At 54.6% G+C, this 19638-nt stretch overlaps 1 protein-coding gene across 1 annotated transcript in view; it reads right to left on the bottom strand.

Annotated features, from left to right (window-relative positions):
- LHX4 (LIM homeobox 4) overlaps nucleotides 857–19638 on the bottom strand; it is a 45831-nt gene continuing 27049 nt past the window's right edge. The window contains exons 3-6 of the mRNA XM_005690939.2: nucleotides 12200–12402; nucleotides 4415–4569; nucleotides 3856–4027; nucleotides 857–1719 (exon numbers count right to left, since the gene is read on the bottom strand). Of these exons, the coding sequence (XP_005690996.1) occupies nucleotides 1325–1719; nucleotides 3856–4027; nucleotides 4415–4569; nucleotides 12200–12402 (925 nt within the window). The 3' untranslated portion in view covers nucleotides 857–1324. The remainder of the gene's footprint in view (nucleotides 1720–3855; nucleotides 4028–4414; nucleotides 4570–12199; nucleotides 12403–19638) is intronic.

Raw genomic sequence — 19638 nt, 5'->3', positions numbered from 1 at the left:
AAACCTGCAAGCTGAGAGTCTCTGCGCTGCCAGTGGCCAGAGAGCACAGAACTGGGGCACCACAGGGCATGGCATGAGCCCAGCCAACAGCCCAGAGGGATGCAGCCCAAGGACCATTTGGAACCCTGTGGACAACTTAAGGGCCGCTCCCTAAATGATTCCTCCCAACCGAGACGGGCCAAGAAGCACGGCCAGTACTCGGAAGAGGCCAAGACTGTCCTCCTACTGAGTCAGCTAGTGTGGCAGAGAGAGCACTCATTTTTAAAGGGCTGAGGACGGTTGGCTGCAGGTGGGCAGTGGGCTTACAATCTCATCTAAACCAACTCCCTCCAAACAGGTCCAATATCATTTCACCCTACCGGATGAGAACTCTGGGAGACTAGCATCTGCTGATTTGGCTAAACCGACTGCATGTCTGGAATCCAAACGTCTGCAAGTATTTTCACTGATTGTCGTTCTGTTCTCTCCATATTTTAGCTTTGATCATTTTGGAACCCATAGCCTGTCTTGTGGAATAAATAATACAAGCAAATTAAAAAGGCACATTGTGCACCAGGGGGACTTGTCAGGCAGTCGCTGGGATGGTCCAGGGCCACTCGGCTCCAGCCTCAGAGTCACCTGCAATAAAAACCACTTCTTGCCATCAGCGATTCAGTGATTGGGATGGAATTTCATAAACACCAAAACTGACAAAACTGTCTCTGGCGTGTAGTTCTGGGTAGGGAAAAAGTCATATTTTTCACAGCAAAAAAAAAGAGGGAGCATGTTTTCAACATCAAACTGTCATCAAAGTTTTCCACTGATCTTTAATAAGTGACTTTTTTTTTTAATTTTGAAAATTGGGGTTAAGTAAGGGTGGTCCAGAAATCACTTTTATCGATACTCAAGGGCCATGAGGCCTCCACCTTGGGAATCTCAGTTCTGGTGAGAGCAGTGGTTCGGGAGACATCTCACGAGACTCTCCAGTTGGAGCAGAGTTCCCGAAGGCTTAGGTGGCCTGACACAGTCACCCATCAACCAAGCACTGAGCAGCCAAAGCTTGTAAGCAGGACGGGGGCAGGGAGGAGCCGACCAGCCGGCACCCTAGCGCTCTGGGCTCTGCGCCCCTGTGCTGTGTTCTGAGAGGCGGCTGCTCTCCCACCGCTTCCCAGGAAAGCCAGCCCCAGCGGGGTCCTGCCGCGACCTCCCCGGGATCAGCAGAGGACTTCCATTGAAAATAATGGAAATTCACATTGGCGCACTTTCAATCCTTAAAAGGCAAGTGTCTTTCAATCCTTGAAGATATTCTCTCAAGCCAGAGGACAGGTAGGGTGGGGAGAAGTGTTTAAAAAGGAGGATGATCCATTTCATCGAGCCAAGAGGCCGGGCTAGTCGGAAAGTCGGGGTAGCCTACACTGCTTCCTGTGGAGATGTCAGAGGTGGGTCCCCCAGCCATGGCTCTCAGCGTCTGGCTTACTCCCTGCCCTGCGTGCGCAATGATGCCCAAGTTACTGTCCACCGTGTAATCCAGCCCATTGAGCAAAGGAGCGTGGGATGGCAGGGACGAGATGGAGGATGGAGACTGGGGGATTCCATAGGGGCTCCCATCCCTCAAGTCCTGATAGGATTGTCCTGTCCCGTCCATGGAGAAGCTCCCATTCATTAACTGTCCGCCTGAAATGTCCCCCACGTTGCCATAAATCCTATTGGTGTGGCCAAGTTCTGAGAGAATCTGATCCTCTGTGGACAAAAGAACGGAGATTTATTGTCAGCCGCCAGGACTCCAGTGTTCCCCTGATCTTCACAACCTAGGGATACACATGACCAGGAAAGAAGCCCGAGCATGAACCAGACACCAACCTGTCAGCCTGGCATCCAGACCCTGACCCACGTCAAGGGGAGAAACAGAACAAACACCTCCAGAGACCACACGCCCAGGTCCCAGGAGGCTGGACAAACGTTTCGTGAGCTTGTTGGTCTCAGGTGGGTCATGTATGAAGAGGCCTACACTAACGGCTATGGAGTACGAATGCCTGAGGCTTGCTGTATCACATGTCATCCGCAGCACAAATGGAGAAAACTCCGTGCTAACAGGATTTCATCTGAAAGCTTTCAAGCTGAGAAAAGTGCTTGATTCAGTTGTAGGGAAACAAGCAGGGCCGTAGGGTCGAGGGAGCTGAGGACTCATGACATGTATATACGAAAGCTTTCTGCTCTACCTGGGAAAGAGGTTCAGTATCAAAGGACTTGGTTTCTCTAAGTTCTTCCCTGGGGACAAAGCATTGGATTGATTAAGGCAAATGGACCTTCTTGTTTCTTGAGGAATTTCATTAACGGGATCTCGTGGTATCTTTGCCACCTGGAAGAATTCATCTCTCCAACAGAGGTGAACAATTTTAGTCTTAAGAAAAATAAGAAAAATAAGTTATGTGGAGAGACCAGTGATATGTCAACCTGGGGGCCCACCTGCACCCAACAGAAAGGAGCTACAAAATAAGACTTGATAATCCTGTGTGTTCCAGATGTTGATTTCAGCATCTTAGAGGAGATTGAATGGCTTTCCACCCCCATGTCCCCACCAAAGAGGCCTGGAAGGTGAGTCTGGAACATGCCCCGAGCCTCATGGGCAGACCTTTGGGCTGACCTACGGTCCTCTCAGGAAATCATGGTCCTCGCAGGCAGCTCTTGCCATCTGCTGCCCCACAGACTTCCTTTCTATTCCCACTGGGCCTGTGTGTCCATTCCTACCAAGGCCACCCCAGAATGGAGTTCAACATTCATCCCTTCTGACAACCTGCCCTAGGCTGTCCCACATCCCATCCATGAAAATGAAAAGGTGGAGGAGAGTCATGCCCTTTAAAGGGGGCAGGAGATGAAGGCTCAGCTACACTGTAAAATGGCCATTAACTGGCGTTTTGCCTACACCTGTCATCCCCAGTGACCAGGGCCCTCTGTGGGAACCACAAGCTTCCTAAGAATGGTTGTGTCTTCCAAGCGTAAAAATGTGCTGAGCTCTCTCCAAACGCATCCACAGTCAGTTGTATTCACAGATTCCCACAAGACCACTGGGATATGGGCAAGGATACTGTTATACCCATTTAAAGATGGGTAAGGCTCAAGAAAAGTAAATCAATTGGACAGAGCCACAACTGGAAACCAGATTTCTGATTCCCCCAGCTCAGGCCTCTTCCCTTCTCCTGCCACAACAGAAGACCTTCCACATTTGAGGACTCAATACAAGAGAAGGCTATTTGCAAACAACTAAAGGAACCAAAACATGCATCCATTTGCAATTCTGCTGATGCACAAAATTTGAATGTAGCACATGCAGCAAAGCATATGTGCTGGGGACAAGACGGAGTGAGCGGTGGGGGAAGGGATTTCAGAATGAGGCCAGCCCCCACCTCACATGCACTCGCAGTACTGACTCCCCAGGGCCAAGGGCTGTGACGCACATCCTCCCACCACCAGCAGAGGAGAGGGCTCACTCTAGGGGGTCACGGGAGGAAGGCCACTAACCCCATTGAGGGGAGAAATGCTAGAGAGGGGCTTGGGGCACAGACTGAGACACAGGGGTCCTTTGCAGCTGTGTGGGCTGATGAGGGAGCCCCGGGCAGCGGGCAAGGAGGGGAGGCCTTCGGGCCTGCAGGCCCCAGCTTCCATGGGTCAGCAGCAGAGCTCTGGTTTCCTCTGCCCTGTCCCCTCTGGAAGGCCACGGCCATTTCCCCCCACCCTTTACTCCAAGTCACAGGGTGGGGCCTGTGTTCAGGAGAGAGCTGGCAAAGCCTCCAGAAAGGCCCCTCCTGCCTGTCGGGGGTCACTGTTTCCTAGGGGCCTCTCCTAGGGCCTCGGCCTCGCCCCTCCAGCCCTGCTCACCTCGGAAGCTCAGCTCACTGTCACTAACCCCACAGTCCTCCGCGGAGCTCTCCTTCTCCTGCTTGCTGCCTGCGCGGCTCCTCTTGACACTCTTGTAGAACTGCCCCCAGCGGTGCCGCCCCGCGTCCTTCTTCAGTCGCTTCTCCTTGGCCCTTCTGTTCTGAAACCAAACCTGTCACAGCAAGCAAAGGGACACACTTTGGGGGTGTCCACCACGAGCCCAAAGCCCCGGGGGTCCCCGAGCCCAGAGACAGAGGCTGAAGCCCAGCAGATGCATGAGGAGCGGGTTGTGCCCATCGCTTCCCCTGGCCTGGGCCTCACACATCTCTGGTTCAGCAGATTTCCTGGGCCGTGGCCCTGAGCCCAGCGCCCCGAGGGGATCAGGGACCGCACTGTGAGGCGCCATGGTTACCTGGAGCCATCCTCCTGTGGACGCGCGGATGTGGGGACCCACAGGACACCCTCCACCCCCACGCCAGACCCGGCACTGGGTGGTGCCCGGCCTGGGATCCCCGGTCAGCAAAGACGCCCCCATGGGTCGGGGTGGCTGGAGCCTCACCTGTACAACCCTCATGTCCAGGCCTGTCTCCGAAGACAGCTGCTCCCTCACGTGCCGGGCGGGCTTAGGGGAGTTCTTATAGGCGTTCTTCAGCGTCTCCAGCTGCTTCGCTGTGATGGTGGTCCGGGGCCGCTTAGCTCCAGCCTCTGAGTCATCTGCAACGAAAACCACTTCTTACTACGTCCAGCCCATCTGAAGCAGCTGGGTCTCACCCCTCCTTCCTCCTTTCCTCATGTAATCTTGCCTGCTATGGGCAAGAGGGAGGAAGAATGGGGAATGTCAGGGGAGAGTATTCTTGATCCACATGGAGCCCACTCCTGCACTACAGGCCTCCCCAAGTCACTGAAAAGGTAGGACAATATGCTGTTCCCTCAGCTCCCTGCCTCTCCCCATTCCTTCCCAGCCCAGCCACACGGGGCTCTTATCAGACTGAAGGCGTACCATTCTACATGTTTCCCCATCATGGCACACTCCACTGGCCAACCTTGTGAGTTACGGCCAAGGCTGCAGAGGGGAAGGAGACAGAAGGAAGTCTTTGCCCTGGGCTGCCCCAGATACCTGTCCCTCCTCCCATCAGAAGCCTCCATTCCCCCAGGTCCCACCCATGACCTCATTGCCTTTCCACAGCCCTGGGCTCATAGCAAAGGTGACGTGTCCATTTACTATTCACCTAAGCAATGTTCATAAATTATGGGTCAGAACCCAAAAGTGGGTTGTAAAGTCAATTTAGTTGATCAAAAACTAAAAGAGCAAACAAGATGGATAACATGAAATAAGATGAGATGAGATGGGATGGGATGGGATGGGATGGGATGGGATGGGATGGGATTGGGTGGGATAGGATGGGGTGAGGTGGGATGGGGTGCGGTGGGGTGGGTGGGATGGGATGGGGTGGGGTGGGATGGGATGGGGTGGGGTGGGGTGGGTGGGGTGGGGTAGGATGGGATGGGATGGGATGGGGTGGGGTAGGGTGGGATGGGATGGGATGGGGTGGGGTAGGGTGGGATGGGATGGGGTAGGGTAGGGTGGGATGGGATGGGGTGGGGTGGGATGGGATGGGGTGGGGTGGGTGGGATGGGATGGGGTGGGGTGGGATGGGATGGGGTGGGGTGGGATGGGATGGGGTGGGGTGGGGTGGGGTGGGGTGGGGTGGGGTGGGTGGGGTGGGGTAGGATGGGATGGGGTGGGGTAGGATGGGATGGGGTGGGGTGGGTGGGATGGGGTGGGGTGGGTGGGATGGGGTGGGGTGGGTGGGATGGGGTGGGGTGGGTGGGATGGGATGGGGTGGGGTGGGTGGGATGGGATGGGGTGGGGTGGGTGGGATGGGGTGGGGTGGGTGGGATGGGGTGGGGTGGGGTGGGTGGGATGGGATAGACAGGATGGGGTGGGGTGGATGGGATGGGGTGGGGTGGGGTGGGGCAGGGTGGATGGGATGGGGTGAGGTAGATAGGATGGAGTGAGGTGTGTGGGATGGGGTGGGATGGGTGGCCTGGAGTGGGATGGATGGGATGGGATGGGATGGGATGGGATGGGATGGAATGGGATGGGATGGGATGGGATGGGATGGGATGGGATGGGATGGGATGGGGTGGGGTGGGGTGGGGTGGGGGGATGGGATGGGATGAGATGGATGGGATGGGATGGGATGGGATGGGTGGGGTGGGTGGGAAGGGATGGGATGGGATGGGATGGGATGGGATGGGATGGGGTGGGGTGGGGTGGGGTGGGGGATGGGATGGGATGAGATGGATGGGATGGGATGGGATGGGATGGGTGGGGTGGGTGGGAAGGGGCTGGGTGAGATGTGATAGGATAGGATGGGGTGGGATGAGTGGGATGGGATGGGGTAGGGGGGGTGGGATGGGGTAGATAGGATGGGGAGGGGTGGGGCAGATGGGATGGAATGGGGTGGGGTGGGGTGGATGGGATGGGGTGAGGTAGATGGGATGGGGTGAGGTGTGTGGGATGGGGTGGGATGGGTGGCCTGGAGTGGGATGGATGGGATGGGATGGGATGGGATGGGATGGGATGGGATGGGGTAGGATGGGATGGGGTGGGGTGGGGGATGGGGTGGGATGAGATGGATGGGATGGGATGGGATGGGTGGGGTGGGTGGGAAGGGGTTGGGTGAGATGGGATAAGATAGGATGGGGTAGGGTGGGGTAGGGTAGGATAGGATGGGGTGGGGTGGGATGGATGGATGGATGGGATGGGATGGGATGGGTGGGGTGGGGTGGGGTGGGGTGGGGTGGGGTGGGATGGATGGGATGGGGTGGGGTGGATGGGATTGGGTGGGGTAGGGTGGCATGGGGTGGGGTAGGGTGGCCTGGGGTGGGATGGATGGGATAAGGTGAGGTGGATGGGATGGGATGGGATGGGATGGGATGGGATGGGGTGGGGTGGGGTGGATGGGATGGGATGGGATGGGATGGGGTGGGGTGGGGTGGGATAGATGGGATGGGGTGGGGTGGGTGGGATGGGGTGGGGTGGTGTGGGTGGGATGGGGTGGGGTGGTGTGGGTGGGATGGGGTGGGTGGGATGGGATGGGGTGGGTGGGATGGGGTTGGATGGGATGGGGTGGGGTGGGTGGGATGGGGTGGGGTGGGGTGGCCTGGGGTGGGATGGATGGGATGGGGTGGGCTGGATGGGGTGGACTGGGTGGGCTGGATGGGATGGGGTAGGGTAGGATGGGGTGGCCTGGAGTGGGATGGATGGGATAGGATGGGGTGGGGTGGATGGGCTGGGGTAGGGGAGGTGGATGGGGTGGGGTGGGGGTGGGGTGGGGGTGGGGTGGGGTGGCCTGGGGTGGGATGGATGGGATGGGATGGGTGGGGTGGATGGGGTGGGGTGGATGGGATGGGGTGGGGTGGGGGGATGGGGTTGGATGAGATGTGGTGGGGTGGGGGGATGGGGAGGGCTGGGATGGGATGGGATGGGATGGGATGGGATGGGGTGGGTGGGGTGGGGTGGGGTGGGGTGGGATGGATAGGATGGGATGGGGTGGGATGGGATGGGGTGGGGTGGGGTGGGGGGGATGGGGTGGGGTGGGTGGGGTGGGGGGGGTGGGGTGGGGGATGGGGTTGGATGGGATGTGGTGGGGTGGGGGGGATGGGGTTGGATGGGATGTGGTGGGGTGGGGGGGATGGGGTGGGCTGGGGTGGGATGAATGGGGTGGGCTGGGGTGGATGGGGTGGGATGGATGAGGCAGATGAGGGCAAGTGTTGCTTCATGAAACTTAATCAGTGTCAGGTGTATGAATGTGTGTGCTGAGTTAAAACAAGTTTCTTACTGTGGCTTATATTCAAACGCATTTTTTTGAAAAACACTTGTATAGAGAGTGTTCAGGACAATAAGCTGACTAATCAACTGTCTTCAACGGATTTTGAGCCTCAGGTGCCTGTAAGTCAAAGGCTCTTCTCAGCCAGAGTCCGGCACAGAAGCAGCACTGAGGGTAAATGGTTTGCTCCTCTCCCAGCACTCAGGCTCATCCATTCTCTGCCCAGCATGCCTGCCCAGAGTCAGGAAGCGGAATGGCAGCTGCCTCCAGCCCCCTGAGTTCTCTGTGCCCCTTCATACTGGTGTCCTTTGAAGAGGGTCTGCTCCATGTCTATCTTCTTCCCTTTCTTCCCTTCCATCCAGGGAAGTCCTCTCTTAAAAAAACAATAATAGCTGATGTTTATCAAGAGCTTGATGTGCCTATGATCCTCATGACCATTCTAAATGGCTTTTCTTGGGGTCAGAAGACCTGGGTTCACCATTCTCACTGAGTCAGTGATGTGGGCAAGTCCCCTCACCTTCAGAAGCCTGGGTGTGGGCAGCCCGGCTCACACGACAAGCCATGGTGCACACAGTGGATGGGGGACAGGCCCCCAGTCCTCCCTTCTCCTCGGGCTGTTTTCTTCCCCAGCAGAGCCACCGTCATCCTCAGAGCCCCGCCACCCAAGTCCCTCCCTGGGGTCCTGAACCCAATGAGGAAGGATTCCAGAGCCACCAAGGCAGACACTGAGAAAACCTTCAAAACTCATTGTTAGGAATCACTTCCCTCTTCCCATATTTATAGAGATAATAACATGACAGCACAATGTAAATACAAAATAGTGCCTTTCAAAAATACTCATATACTCTTCAGAGTTCCTGCCAATGGGGAGGAAGTGGTGCAGTGGATAGGAATCTGCCCGCCAATGCAGGGGACACGGGTTCAAGCCCGGGCCCGGGAAGACTCTGCGTGACGAGGAGTTACTAAACCCATGGGCCACAACTACTGAGCCTGCACTCCAGAGCCTGCGAGCCGAAACTCCTGAAGCCCGTGTGCCAAGAGCCCACGCCCCATAGCAAGAGAAGTCACCACAGTGAGAAACCCGTGCACTGCAATGAAGAGCAACCTCTGCACAACGCAGCTAGAGAAAGCCCGTGTAAAGCAACGAAGACCCAGTGCAGCCAAAAATAAAGATTTTTTTTTAACCTTAAAAAAAAAAATCCATGTACTCTTTACACACAAAATTTGAAATAATGGAAACACTCCAAATTTTTAATTCATCAAGAATCACTTAATTTCAAAGTAGTCTGCCTTAGTGAATTAGAAATTGTTCTCAGCATGGCCACTGGGCAGTGCCATTGGGACAAACCCCCGTTGTCCTGGGTTGGTGGCTCCTTGGTTCTGTACTGCTGGCCGCATGCACAGAACTTTCTTCTTGCGATTACAGGGACTATTATGCTGTTATTTTAACATTCACTGTTATTATAATTTAAAATCTTTTTTATATCCTATAACAATGTCATCCAAGTATTCATTAAGTAGCAGTGGCAGTGCTCATGCTGAAAAATGTACCCAAAAATCAATAACTTTGGTGCGGAAGTTAAATGTGATAAAACGCTATGAGGAAGGCCAAGCAAGACCATGATACCCTAGGCTGTTAATTTAGGAGAGAGCATCTGGGAGGGACTGAGATAGTGCTGAGAAAATAAAAAGTAGCATTAAGGCAAAGATACATTTCACTGATTATGGATTTATGTGCTCCCAGAATACATCCCACCCCAATTTTTCACATTAACTCCTATGGGAAAATTAGCCTTAAAATATGTTAGTTTTGAATTATGCAGGGTCTCCTAGCACTTGTCCTTGGCATAAAAGGCAACCTCATTATATTGAAAATGCAAATATTCAAGGAAATGTAACAAATGAACAAAATTATTCACACCAAGGTACAAATAGCTGATACTCAATCCTTTGTGTAGCACAATGGAGGGTACCTAAGTCGGAAAGAAGGTTTAGATTAGCAAGAAGGGATCAAAACATAAAAAGAGAAAGCCCAATGTCCCACAGCAGACCAAGGTCCCTGCTGCACTCAGAATCACCCAGATTCCGTGGGATGGAGTGTTCTCAGCCTCGCAGACAGCCAGAGGCCAGAATAACACAGAAACACTGTATAACGCCCGGTTGCTGGCCAACCTACAGCACATTTACTGTTTGTGTTTCTCTTCCACACTGGTCTCTCCCTCATGTGACATCCCATTCCACAAGCTGCAGCCTCTTTGAACCCCAGGACACAGCCCTGTGTGGCAGATGCCCTGACTCCCCTTGCGGCGCCGAGATGCCAAGGCTCAACCAGGTACACAATCGCCAGGGGACCCCCAAGTTAGTAGGTGACCCAGCAGAGATGCCCCCCAGCCTCTGAGGCCTGGTCCAGTGTCTTTCCACTGTCCTTCAGAGGTTCTGCGTGGCGCAAACAATCCTGGATACAAGTGTGAGCTCCACTGGGTCATTCTTGCCTCCCCAGCTGGTCTCTCCTTTCTCTTGACCCATCCACAGCAGCAGCGGAGGCCAGGCTGCAACTTCTCAGGGTCTAAATGAGGCCTCTGATGGCGAGAAGCAGCCACCGGGCCTGGGGGGAGGCCTGCATCCTTAATGTCTCTGGTGAAGGGCATCAGAGTTCCGAAGACAGCTTGGGCTCTCTGAGTCCCTCTGCGTTGATGGTTTATCCCTGACAAGATGCCCTAATCTTCTGTGACACCGTAATTGACTCCAAAGCAACAGCACCAAGTGAGTTTTAAGGAGCCAGAGCAGATTAATACATTAAAGCAAGGAGTCTGGGAGCAGGCTTGCAGAGGCCCGGGAGAGAGGAGAAGAGATGGAAGGGCTGTCCATGCGGAAGGCCAGAGCTGGGGGAGGCGGGCAGAGTGGGGGGCCGGTGATGGAAGAGAGAGGTGCCGTCCCTCCCACCTCTGCCAGAGCCAAGCTGAGCTCCAGCGGCCTCACCAAAAGGGCCTCCCCATCACCACCCTTGAACTGTATTTATTAAGCAAAAAACTAATTTCTCCATGTTTTGATCATAACTATATAATATATAGGTGGGAACTCAGGAAAGACCTGGAAAGATATACACGAAATTGTTGTTGCTTTTTTTTTTTCCCCCCAAGCCCAGAGCTGTCAACAAGAGCATTCTGCAGAACACCCTGAGTTCATAAAAATTCTAGTCAAGGGCAAATGACCTTGATGTTTCATGAGTTCATGCATCTGAAATGCCCAAGGTGAGTTTGGCCAAATGCCAAAATCTGAGCCCGGCTGGAGGGTACAGCTGTGAGTGAGGAGCCTGAGGTGAGGTGGTAGGAGGTGGGAAATCAGACATGGTCTTTCTGAGGGGAGCCAGGGAATGGGGGTTCAAGAGCTCCCCAAGCCCTGAAAAGTCCCAGGAAAGACCCAGGGCTGCCCAAGAACACGACCTTAGGCGGCAGGAGCAGCTGCTGCCCAGGCCACCCCTGTAAAGGCAGGTTTTCTCAGGTGGCTGCCCAATGCTGGGGTCCGACATCAGCTGCAGTCCATGCCGTCAGCTTCTGTGCAGACCACGGACGTGGCCCGGAGGCGGCCGGGGAGGGTGGCTGGGTGCGCGGGAGCAGATGGTCGAGATGGATGAGTCTCCATGAGTGAGGAGAGCATCTGCTGAGCATCTGCTCCCACATGGGGGCCTTTGGGAGACACAAGACTCATCACCAAGTCCCTGCCCTCAAGGAGCTTGCAGTCTGAGAGGAGAGACAGCACGTTTAACGGAAACACAAGCTGACCTGTTCCAAGAGGGACTTAGGCCAATGCGAGGGCTCTTGCTGACTGAAGCCTTTGAGGTGTGGAGGTGCTGAGGTAAATGTGCACCCCGATATACAAAGCTAAGGACAGGGCAGTCCAGGGATCTGTCTCTTGCTTCAACAGTGCTTGGAAGGAACAGACCCAGGGACGCCCCTCGCTCCAGCCTCCAACCACCCTCCAACGTTTTTACCAGTCGCAACCTTTGGAATCCTCCACTCAACTGTCCGCTATCACCAGGACCAGCCAACACCGTTTTTTGAGCTTAGCTCTATTACTCATCAACCATGAGCTCCCAGATGCATCAGAATTACTCCATCAAGGGGAGGCCGCCACCAACCGGCTGGTCAACAAGCATCTGCAGGCCTCCTAGACCTATCTCTCTCTCTGGGCTTCTATCTCAACCACAACAATATGGCTCTGGAGGGTGTGGGCCACTTTTCTTGCAAGTTGGACGAGGAGGAGTGCAAGGGTGTGGAGTGAGTCTTGAACATGCAAAACCAGCGCAGCGGCCGCACCCTCTTCCTGGACATGCAGGAGCCACCTCGAGATGAGTGGGGTAAGACCCAGGATGCTGTGGAAGCGGAGATCTCTCTCCCTTCAGGCATCTGGGAAGGTTCTAGAAGAGGCAGGATGCCTGCGGGGCTCCGAGGGGTGGGCAGCCTGGACTCGCAGGACAGAGGTTGGCCATGCAGGGCCCAGCTAATTACCGTTCTGCTTGGCTGTCTCATAGTCCTCCTTGCACACCAGCCGCCCGTCCTCCATGAGGTAGAACTCGTCCCCCGTGGCCAGCTGCCGGTTACAGATGATGCATGCGAAGCAGTGCAGGTGGTAGACGAAGTCCTGTGCCTTGCGGACCACCTGGGTCGGGGGGATGCCCTGCTGGCAGGCTGTGCATTTTGTGCCGAAGCGCCTGTCAGGGAACGAGAGTGGATTAGAGCACAGGGGTGGGGAGAGGGGTCTGGCTTCCCCCCAGTTTTCATCAGCCCCTCGCCCACCCCACTGTTCTGGGGTGTCCATGGGCCTCCACCTCTGAGCCATCCAGTTGTCCAGTTAACAGGTCATCAATTCACCCAGGGCCATAGGATCTTCCAAGTCCCACTGAGCAGACACTTTCACCCTCTGTTTCCTGGTCTCTTCAGCCTTATGGTGAAGCCTAGAGGACCAGTCCCACAGGGCAAATGCAAGTGCCCATGTGCATAAAGCATCAGGCAGAATACCTCTTCACGTGCTTCCCACAGGTGGAGCCGCATGGCCAGGACACCCCACATGTCAGGATCCACACAGGGGCTCCAGAGAAACTGCACTTCAGCAGCAGAGCAGAGCTCTTGAGATGGTTCCTCTCTTCTTCCTCTCCCCTCCACCCTGCACACGTCAAACCATCCTTACCAGCCTCCTCCCCCTTCCCACGCACAGCTCCAGAGATGTGAGCCCAGGAATCTGCATTTCTACCCCTGACACCATTCCAGGCAGGGAGTCTGCAGACCCGAGTTTAAAGGATGCTGCCTCAGACCTCTCTCCATCTGCACCTTTCTGGAGTAGCACTGAGATAAGAGGAAGGTGCCCACCACCAGCCTGGCCCAAGGCTGGGAAGGAAAAAGAAGTAGACCCATTGAAAATATAGTCCAGTTGGGTCATTTAAGCCCCGTTCCCCATTCTGGCCACACACATAGAGCCACGTCAGTGGTCTCAGAGGTCAGAGGGAAATTTGGGGCCAGTGTAGAGGTGGCGATGAAGGGGCGGGGGCGGTGGTGAGCCACTGCAGGTAAGCCTTCCCTGCTTCAGGAGGGAAGCAGGAGGGGCTGGGGAGGAAGGGGCAGAGTTTAAAACAGCAATCAACCTAATTATTCATGACATTTCACACAGCAGAACTTTATCTTCTTCAGGATGAAAGACTTCGCCTAATGGATCTGGGGAAGGTTTGATTTTAATGGTCCTTTTAACTAATGCTTATAGGCAGCCTGATTTCCCCTGAAAGGACAGTACATATTTCATCCACATTAATACCAAATAAATTAATTATGGTCATGGCTATCATGATGAATCCCAGATTAATGCAGAATGATGGGTCTCTTGTGCAGTAATGATACCTGCTGGGGGGCTGCAGGAGCCCAGAGCAGGCATGGCCAGCTGCGGCTTCAGCCCCCTCCCAGGGACACGGTCACAGAGAAGTGGGGGTCTAGATGGATAACCTCCAAAGAGCCAGGAGTGTAGCCCCAAGGACTGCTCCACTGAGGCAAGATATAAGGAGGGTGGCAGGGTGTGAGGGGCTGAAGCGTTTGGGTTGAAAGAACCCCAGACTTCTGAACTCCTGGAATGCCTCTGGGTTTTGTGAGGAGGGTGGCGTGCATGGAGCAGGCCTCTTGCGAGCAGAGGTTCTCAGACTGGAGCTCAGGACAGGCTCCGTCAGCCACCTCTGAGTTGTTCAAAACTGTGCATCAGGAGTTAGGGTCTGGACTTTCATCCGATTTTTCAAAAGGTTTCAAAGCTTTCATCCGATTTCAAGTCCAGGACCCGGAAAAGTAGAGATCACATTTGTTGAATAAGTCAGTGAATAAAGAACCATGCTTTCGGAGGCTGTGCATGGAGATGGCTAAATCTGAGAATGGAGAACAACATCTACTGTCAGTTCTAGGTGGTTCTGAGGCTCAGTACCTACCAGAGCACAGGTGAGAACAGGCTTCTTCCGCAACTGCTGTTTTATCACGTCATTGTATTGGAGAGGAAGGCAGGCAGGCACCCAGCTTGTGTGTGTGTGCGTATATGTGTGTTTCAGGGACAAAGGAAAGGAAAGCCTGCATATATATTACTAGAGCGTGTTCTCAAATTGCCTATAGTTTTTCTATCCAGTCCAAGGCAATGCACAAAGCAGGTGTTTGAAATGAAACAATGCCTTCATCCTGCTCACTGCAAACCCTCTCAAATAAACCACCAAAACCCGAGTGTTCAAATCCTTTGCTGCAAAGGATGGAGCAGAAGCAGCTCCAGAGAAGAACTAGAGTTTTCCAAAGAGCAAGTCTTGTGGCCGAATCGAGGGCGGAGAGACCTGAGGAGGAGGAAGGCAGAGCAGAGACCTCAAAACGAAGCAGAGACTCCACTCCAAAGTGGAGACCCTGCCACGCCCCTGCCCACAGGGAGGGCCATATCCTCTCCCCACTAAAAAGCAGGCAGTGGTTTTCTGTAACCAGAAGCCCAGTTGACACCAGAGCCCCAGAGACATGAAAGATAACAGGGGTATAAATTTAATCTACATACCGACAGTGATTCATGCATGAGGGTGGCAAGTGCACAAGAAAAATGAAAAATAAATGGACTTTCCCACCAGCGTTTTTTAGCAATTGAAGCAATTTTCCTGATTGTGGGATTTATACCGATGGTAAGTGGAAGTTGCTTCTCGTTACCTTTCTCCCCTGGAGCACAGCCAATGGGACCCTTTGTTGAGGGGACTGTGTGCACCCCCGGGGCCCACAGGGTTCCTCCAGTGTGGCTGAGGCCCGAGGGGGGCCCAACCCCCACTCCTGGTCAGAGCCAGCGAGCCCAGAACACGGTGCCGTCATCCTGTGGGTTGCGGATGCGATGACGACACTGTCGTGAGTTTCCAGATCTTAGACTAGCCAGAGCTGCAGGTGCAACAGCCACGGCCTTGAAAGGCTGTGCGGCTTGTTCTGCGGCAGGCAGTAATGAGAGGGCCGTGGCTAAAACTCCCTGGATGGAAGTAAGGCACAACTGTGAATTTGCCCTGAAGGATGACAGCGATGGGGGCAGAGCAGCGCACTGGCTGAGGAAGAGGCCTTCGAGAAACTTGCCAGTCAGCACCCGCCTCATCCTATCACTGAGCCCCTACTGTGTGCAGACGGCACTGGCCTCGCTCATCAGAAGGACAACCCCTCTGGTGAGTGCTGCCCTGCCAGACCTCCGTGGACAGCTGGTCTCCCCAGGGAAAGCAGTTGGAGCTGATCCAAATGACAAAGAAAATGCAAGGAAGAATTCTAACAGCTCACATGGCTTTTCCTCCACAGAGCAACATCACCAGCGATTCTCATATCCCTGCCCAGAGAGAACCTCTGAAGGAGTGGACAAATGCATGCTGGGAGGAGTGAGTGTGCCAACTGCGTCTTCAAGCACGGGTCGGTGCAAGCAGGGGAGACTTAGCACGTGACATAACCGACTCTTGGTGACCCGGTGGACTGTAGTCCACAGGCTCCTCTGCCCATGGAATTCTCCAGGCAAGAATACTACAGCGGGTGCCCATTCCCTTCTCCAGGGGATCTTCCTGACTCAGGAATCAAACCTGGGTCTCTTGCATTGCAGGAAGATTCTTCATCGTCTGAGCTACCAAGGAAGCCCATAATAGCTGCAGCTCCTGGCAAAAGCTTTTCAAAGAAGGGACTTGAACGCCCTGTAAAATGAGGCCTAAAGTTTATTAAAACATCAACTTTCCACCCCACATTGCTCTCATCATCACACTCAGTCCACAAATGTCTCCCAGCCTGAAAGGTAGGGACTCTGATACCTTCTGATAAATGAGAAACTGCGGCTCAGATTGGTGAGGTGCTGGCCCCAGCTCACACAGGCACAGAGTAGAAAGACCAGGATTTGAACTTGGTGCTTCTGACGGCACGGCTGGCACACAGTGGGCGTCAGAGACGCAAATGCCACCGAGAAGCCAATCATGGTGCACCCGCTCTGAACTGAAACTGGGGCTCAGGGCCCTGTCCCCTCTGAGCCACTGGGGTCCCTGACCCGGCAATGTGGGGACCGCCCCAGGAGCCCTCCCCCAACAGTGTCACCCCAACACACTGACTGATCCTGTCGACACTCCCCTGCCCCTACAGGTCAGGCGTGAAGGGCCTGGGTTGGTGTCTGTGGAAATGCACTAGGTGTCACGGCTGACATTTAAGGGCTGCCCCGACCCCAGCAAGGGGACGAAACCTGTGTCCTTGGTCTCACCCTTCCCTCCATGCTCAAGCCTGAGTTTCCTCGGCCCATTTATCTGTCCACTCCCACCCTTCTCAACAGGCCTTGCTGGCCCACTCGCCAGCGCAGGGTCTCCAGATACTGCAAAAAGGATGACAGGCAGACCTGGCAGGCGCCACATCTTCTAGAAACAGGTGCGTGTAAACCCTATACACCTATACCACAGGTGTTCCAGCACATTCCTTATTTTATGTTCTCACCTACGATCAGACCAGGTACCATATTTAGGTCACCAATACGATTAAAAAGCAGCTCCCAGTTACCAAGCACCTGCTGTGTGCCCCTGTGTCCATAACCTCACTTAAACCCACCACCACTCTCAGGGGACCTCGCTACCTCCCTGGGGTGTCATCGCCACCCCCAGCCGACCCCCTCCCTCCTGGGTAGATTTTGCTCCTGCCTCACCCTCACGCTCACCATCCCTGTTGCCAGAATTCTCAGTGATATCGAAGCCCCCACAGCAAGTCCCTCCTGACCCTGTCCACTGAAATCTTTGACCTCTTCTCCTGAAGGCTTCTCCTGAAGCCTCTTCACCTGGGCTTCCCAGGTGGCTCAGTAGTAAAGAATCCACCTGCCAATGCAGGAGAGGCAGAAGATTCGGGTTATATGCCCAGGGTCAGGAAGATACCCTGGAGGAGGAAACGGCAACTCACTCCAGTATTCTTGCCTGGGAAATCCCATGGACAGAGGAGCCTGGCGGGCTGCAGTCCACGGGGCCGCAAAGAGTCAGACATGGCTGAGTGACAGAGCAGGCACCCCTGAAGGTCACATCCTCAGACACTCCCTCTCGTGGTGCACCCCAGACAATGCCATCAGGAGCTAGAGCGCCTCCAGGAATGACTTCCAAGCATCGCAGTGTCTTGCCCTTCCACTCGGTGCCCACAGCAGCCTGACTCCCACAACCCTGCCACCCGGCCCATTCTCACTGCCCCTCACCCTCCTCACAGCCTCACCTCCCCCCAACCCAGCAAGGACTCCGTGGTCCATCTTAGGAACCCCTCTCCTGCCCATACCCTCAACTTCCCACCCTGCTCTCAACCCCGACCTCTGCCACGCAGCACAGATGTCAGAACAGGGCTGAGGGAAGCATACCTCCTCACTGACTGGATGACCTTTAAATTCAGGGTCCAGACCTCAGGAGGGCCTGGGAAAGCACAGTGTCCCCTCTGGTCTGTTAACCTTCCCACCCTCCCATCCCTTCTCTCTCCCAATCCCCTCATCCTTGGTCTTAGCTGGTGGCCCAGCTCCCTGTTTCCGGGACAAAAGAGGAGCTCTCAGCAAAGGCCTGCTAGGCACTCCCCCTCTTCTGTCCACCCCCAGCATGCCCAGTCTCTCGCTCCCTACAGCTGACCCATCTGTGCTCCCGGTCAAGGCTGTCGGCCCATCTGGGCACAGAGTCCACCCGTTCCTAGGAAGATCATTCAGCAAGCAACTAGGCCCCTTGCCACCCACATCATCAATGTCCCCTCTCTATCACAGGTACCCAGCAGCATACAGCACGCTGTTACTTCTGCTACTTCAAGACAAAAACCTCTCGACCCTACGCTTCCCTGCACCTCTACTCCCCTCGGAGCAAAATCCCTCAAAAAGGGGTTTATGCACAGGCTCTAATGCCCCTGTTCTCATTCTGCCTTGAGCCCACTCCGGCTGCCATGTGCTGACTCGACTGGGCCACAAAGCTCCCAGATATTTGGTCAGACGTCTTCCTGTGTGTGTCTGGAAGTCGTTTTGGACAGATTAACATTTCAAACAGTCGACCGAGTAAAGCAGATTGCCTTCCTCGATGTGATGGGCCTCTTCCCATCAGGTGAAGGCCCAGGGGACCACAAAGGCCTGTCCTCCCAGGAGTGAGCTCCTCCCGCTTGACTGCGGGAGCTGGGATGTCGGTCTTTTCCTGCCTTTAGACTTGAACTGAAGTGCTGGCTCTCCCTGGGTCTCAAGCCTACCGACCTGTATATACCATCAACTCTCCTGGGTCCTCCAGCCCACTGACTGCAGGTCTTGGGGCTTCTTAAACTCTGAAATCCTGTGAGCCCATCCTTGAATTAAATCCCTTTATACACACACACACACACACACACACACACAGCCTGTTGGTTGCATTTCTGTGGAAAACCCTGACTAATACCGTGCTCCAGTCAGGCGGTCGCTGATGAAACCCCAACTTCACTTAACCGGGGGGCCCCACACTGCTGAATCCGTTGGTCAGGCCTCATTGTCCCTCACCTTGCACCACATCGGCTCTCCCTCCTCCTCAGAACACGTCACTCACTGGGCCTCGGGACCTGGCTTTCCGGGTTCTGCTCCTTTCTGTGGCAGCCCCTGTTCCACCTCCCTCCACCTCTTATCTATCCCACACCTCTGGGGATTCAACTTCACCTCCAGCTGGGACCTCCTCCCAACTCCAGATGGTACATCCCACGGCCACCCCCTCAGCATCTCAATTCCTAATCTTTCCTCAGCATCTGCTCCTTCCCCATCTCAGAGAAGGGCGATTTCTCTCTTCCAGTTGCTCAGGCCCACAGCCTTGGACATCCTCGTGTGATCTGTCAGCAAATCTCATTGGCTCCACCCCAAATTACATCGGGCACCACTCCCCCATTTGTAGGGGAAGAAATAAGTTCAGGGAGGGTAAGAAACATGCCAGAGACATCACAGCAATAGATGGCGGAGCTGGAATTTGAACTCAATCCTCTTCCTTTCTCTGGGAAGCAGAGTTGGGAGCAGTCCAACCCAGGCCCACGGCAGCCCCCATGTGTGGGAGCCGCCACAGAGCAGTGCACCATCCCAAGAAAACAAAATATCACACAACTTAATTTTATGCTTTAATTGCGTGGCGGTGATTTACTGCTGGCCGTATATTTTTTCTCCAGTTGACACTTTCCTCCATGTATTTCTTTTATCTATCACCACGCTTGACAGGTAAGTCGCTGATATTTACTGTTTCTGTATGTACCAATATTTCCAACATATATCACCACCACAGCCATGTCATGGCACGCAGAGTCCTGCCCTAGAACAGTCAGCCTTCTCCAGATGGAGAAGGTGCCATATTTGGAGAAGTCCTGACACCGGAGGACATTAGAGCCTTAGAGAATGGGGACACAGCTATGCCATACGCATATTCACACATAAACCTCCCAGGCCCAGCAGAACTCCGCTCAGGCTCCAC

The sequence above is a fragment of the Capra hircus genome, chromosome 16, assembly GCF_001704415.2.
Source record: "Capra hircus breed San Clemente chromosome 16, ASM170441v1, whole genome shotgun sequence".
Lineage (NCBI taxonomy): Eukaryota > Metazoa > Chordata > Mammalia > Artiodactyla > Bovidae > Capra > Capra hircus.
The sequence above is the reverse complement of the archived record's forward strand: the minus strand, read 5'-3'. Positions and strand labels throughout refer to the sequence as shown.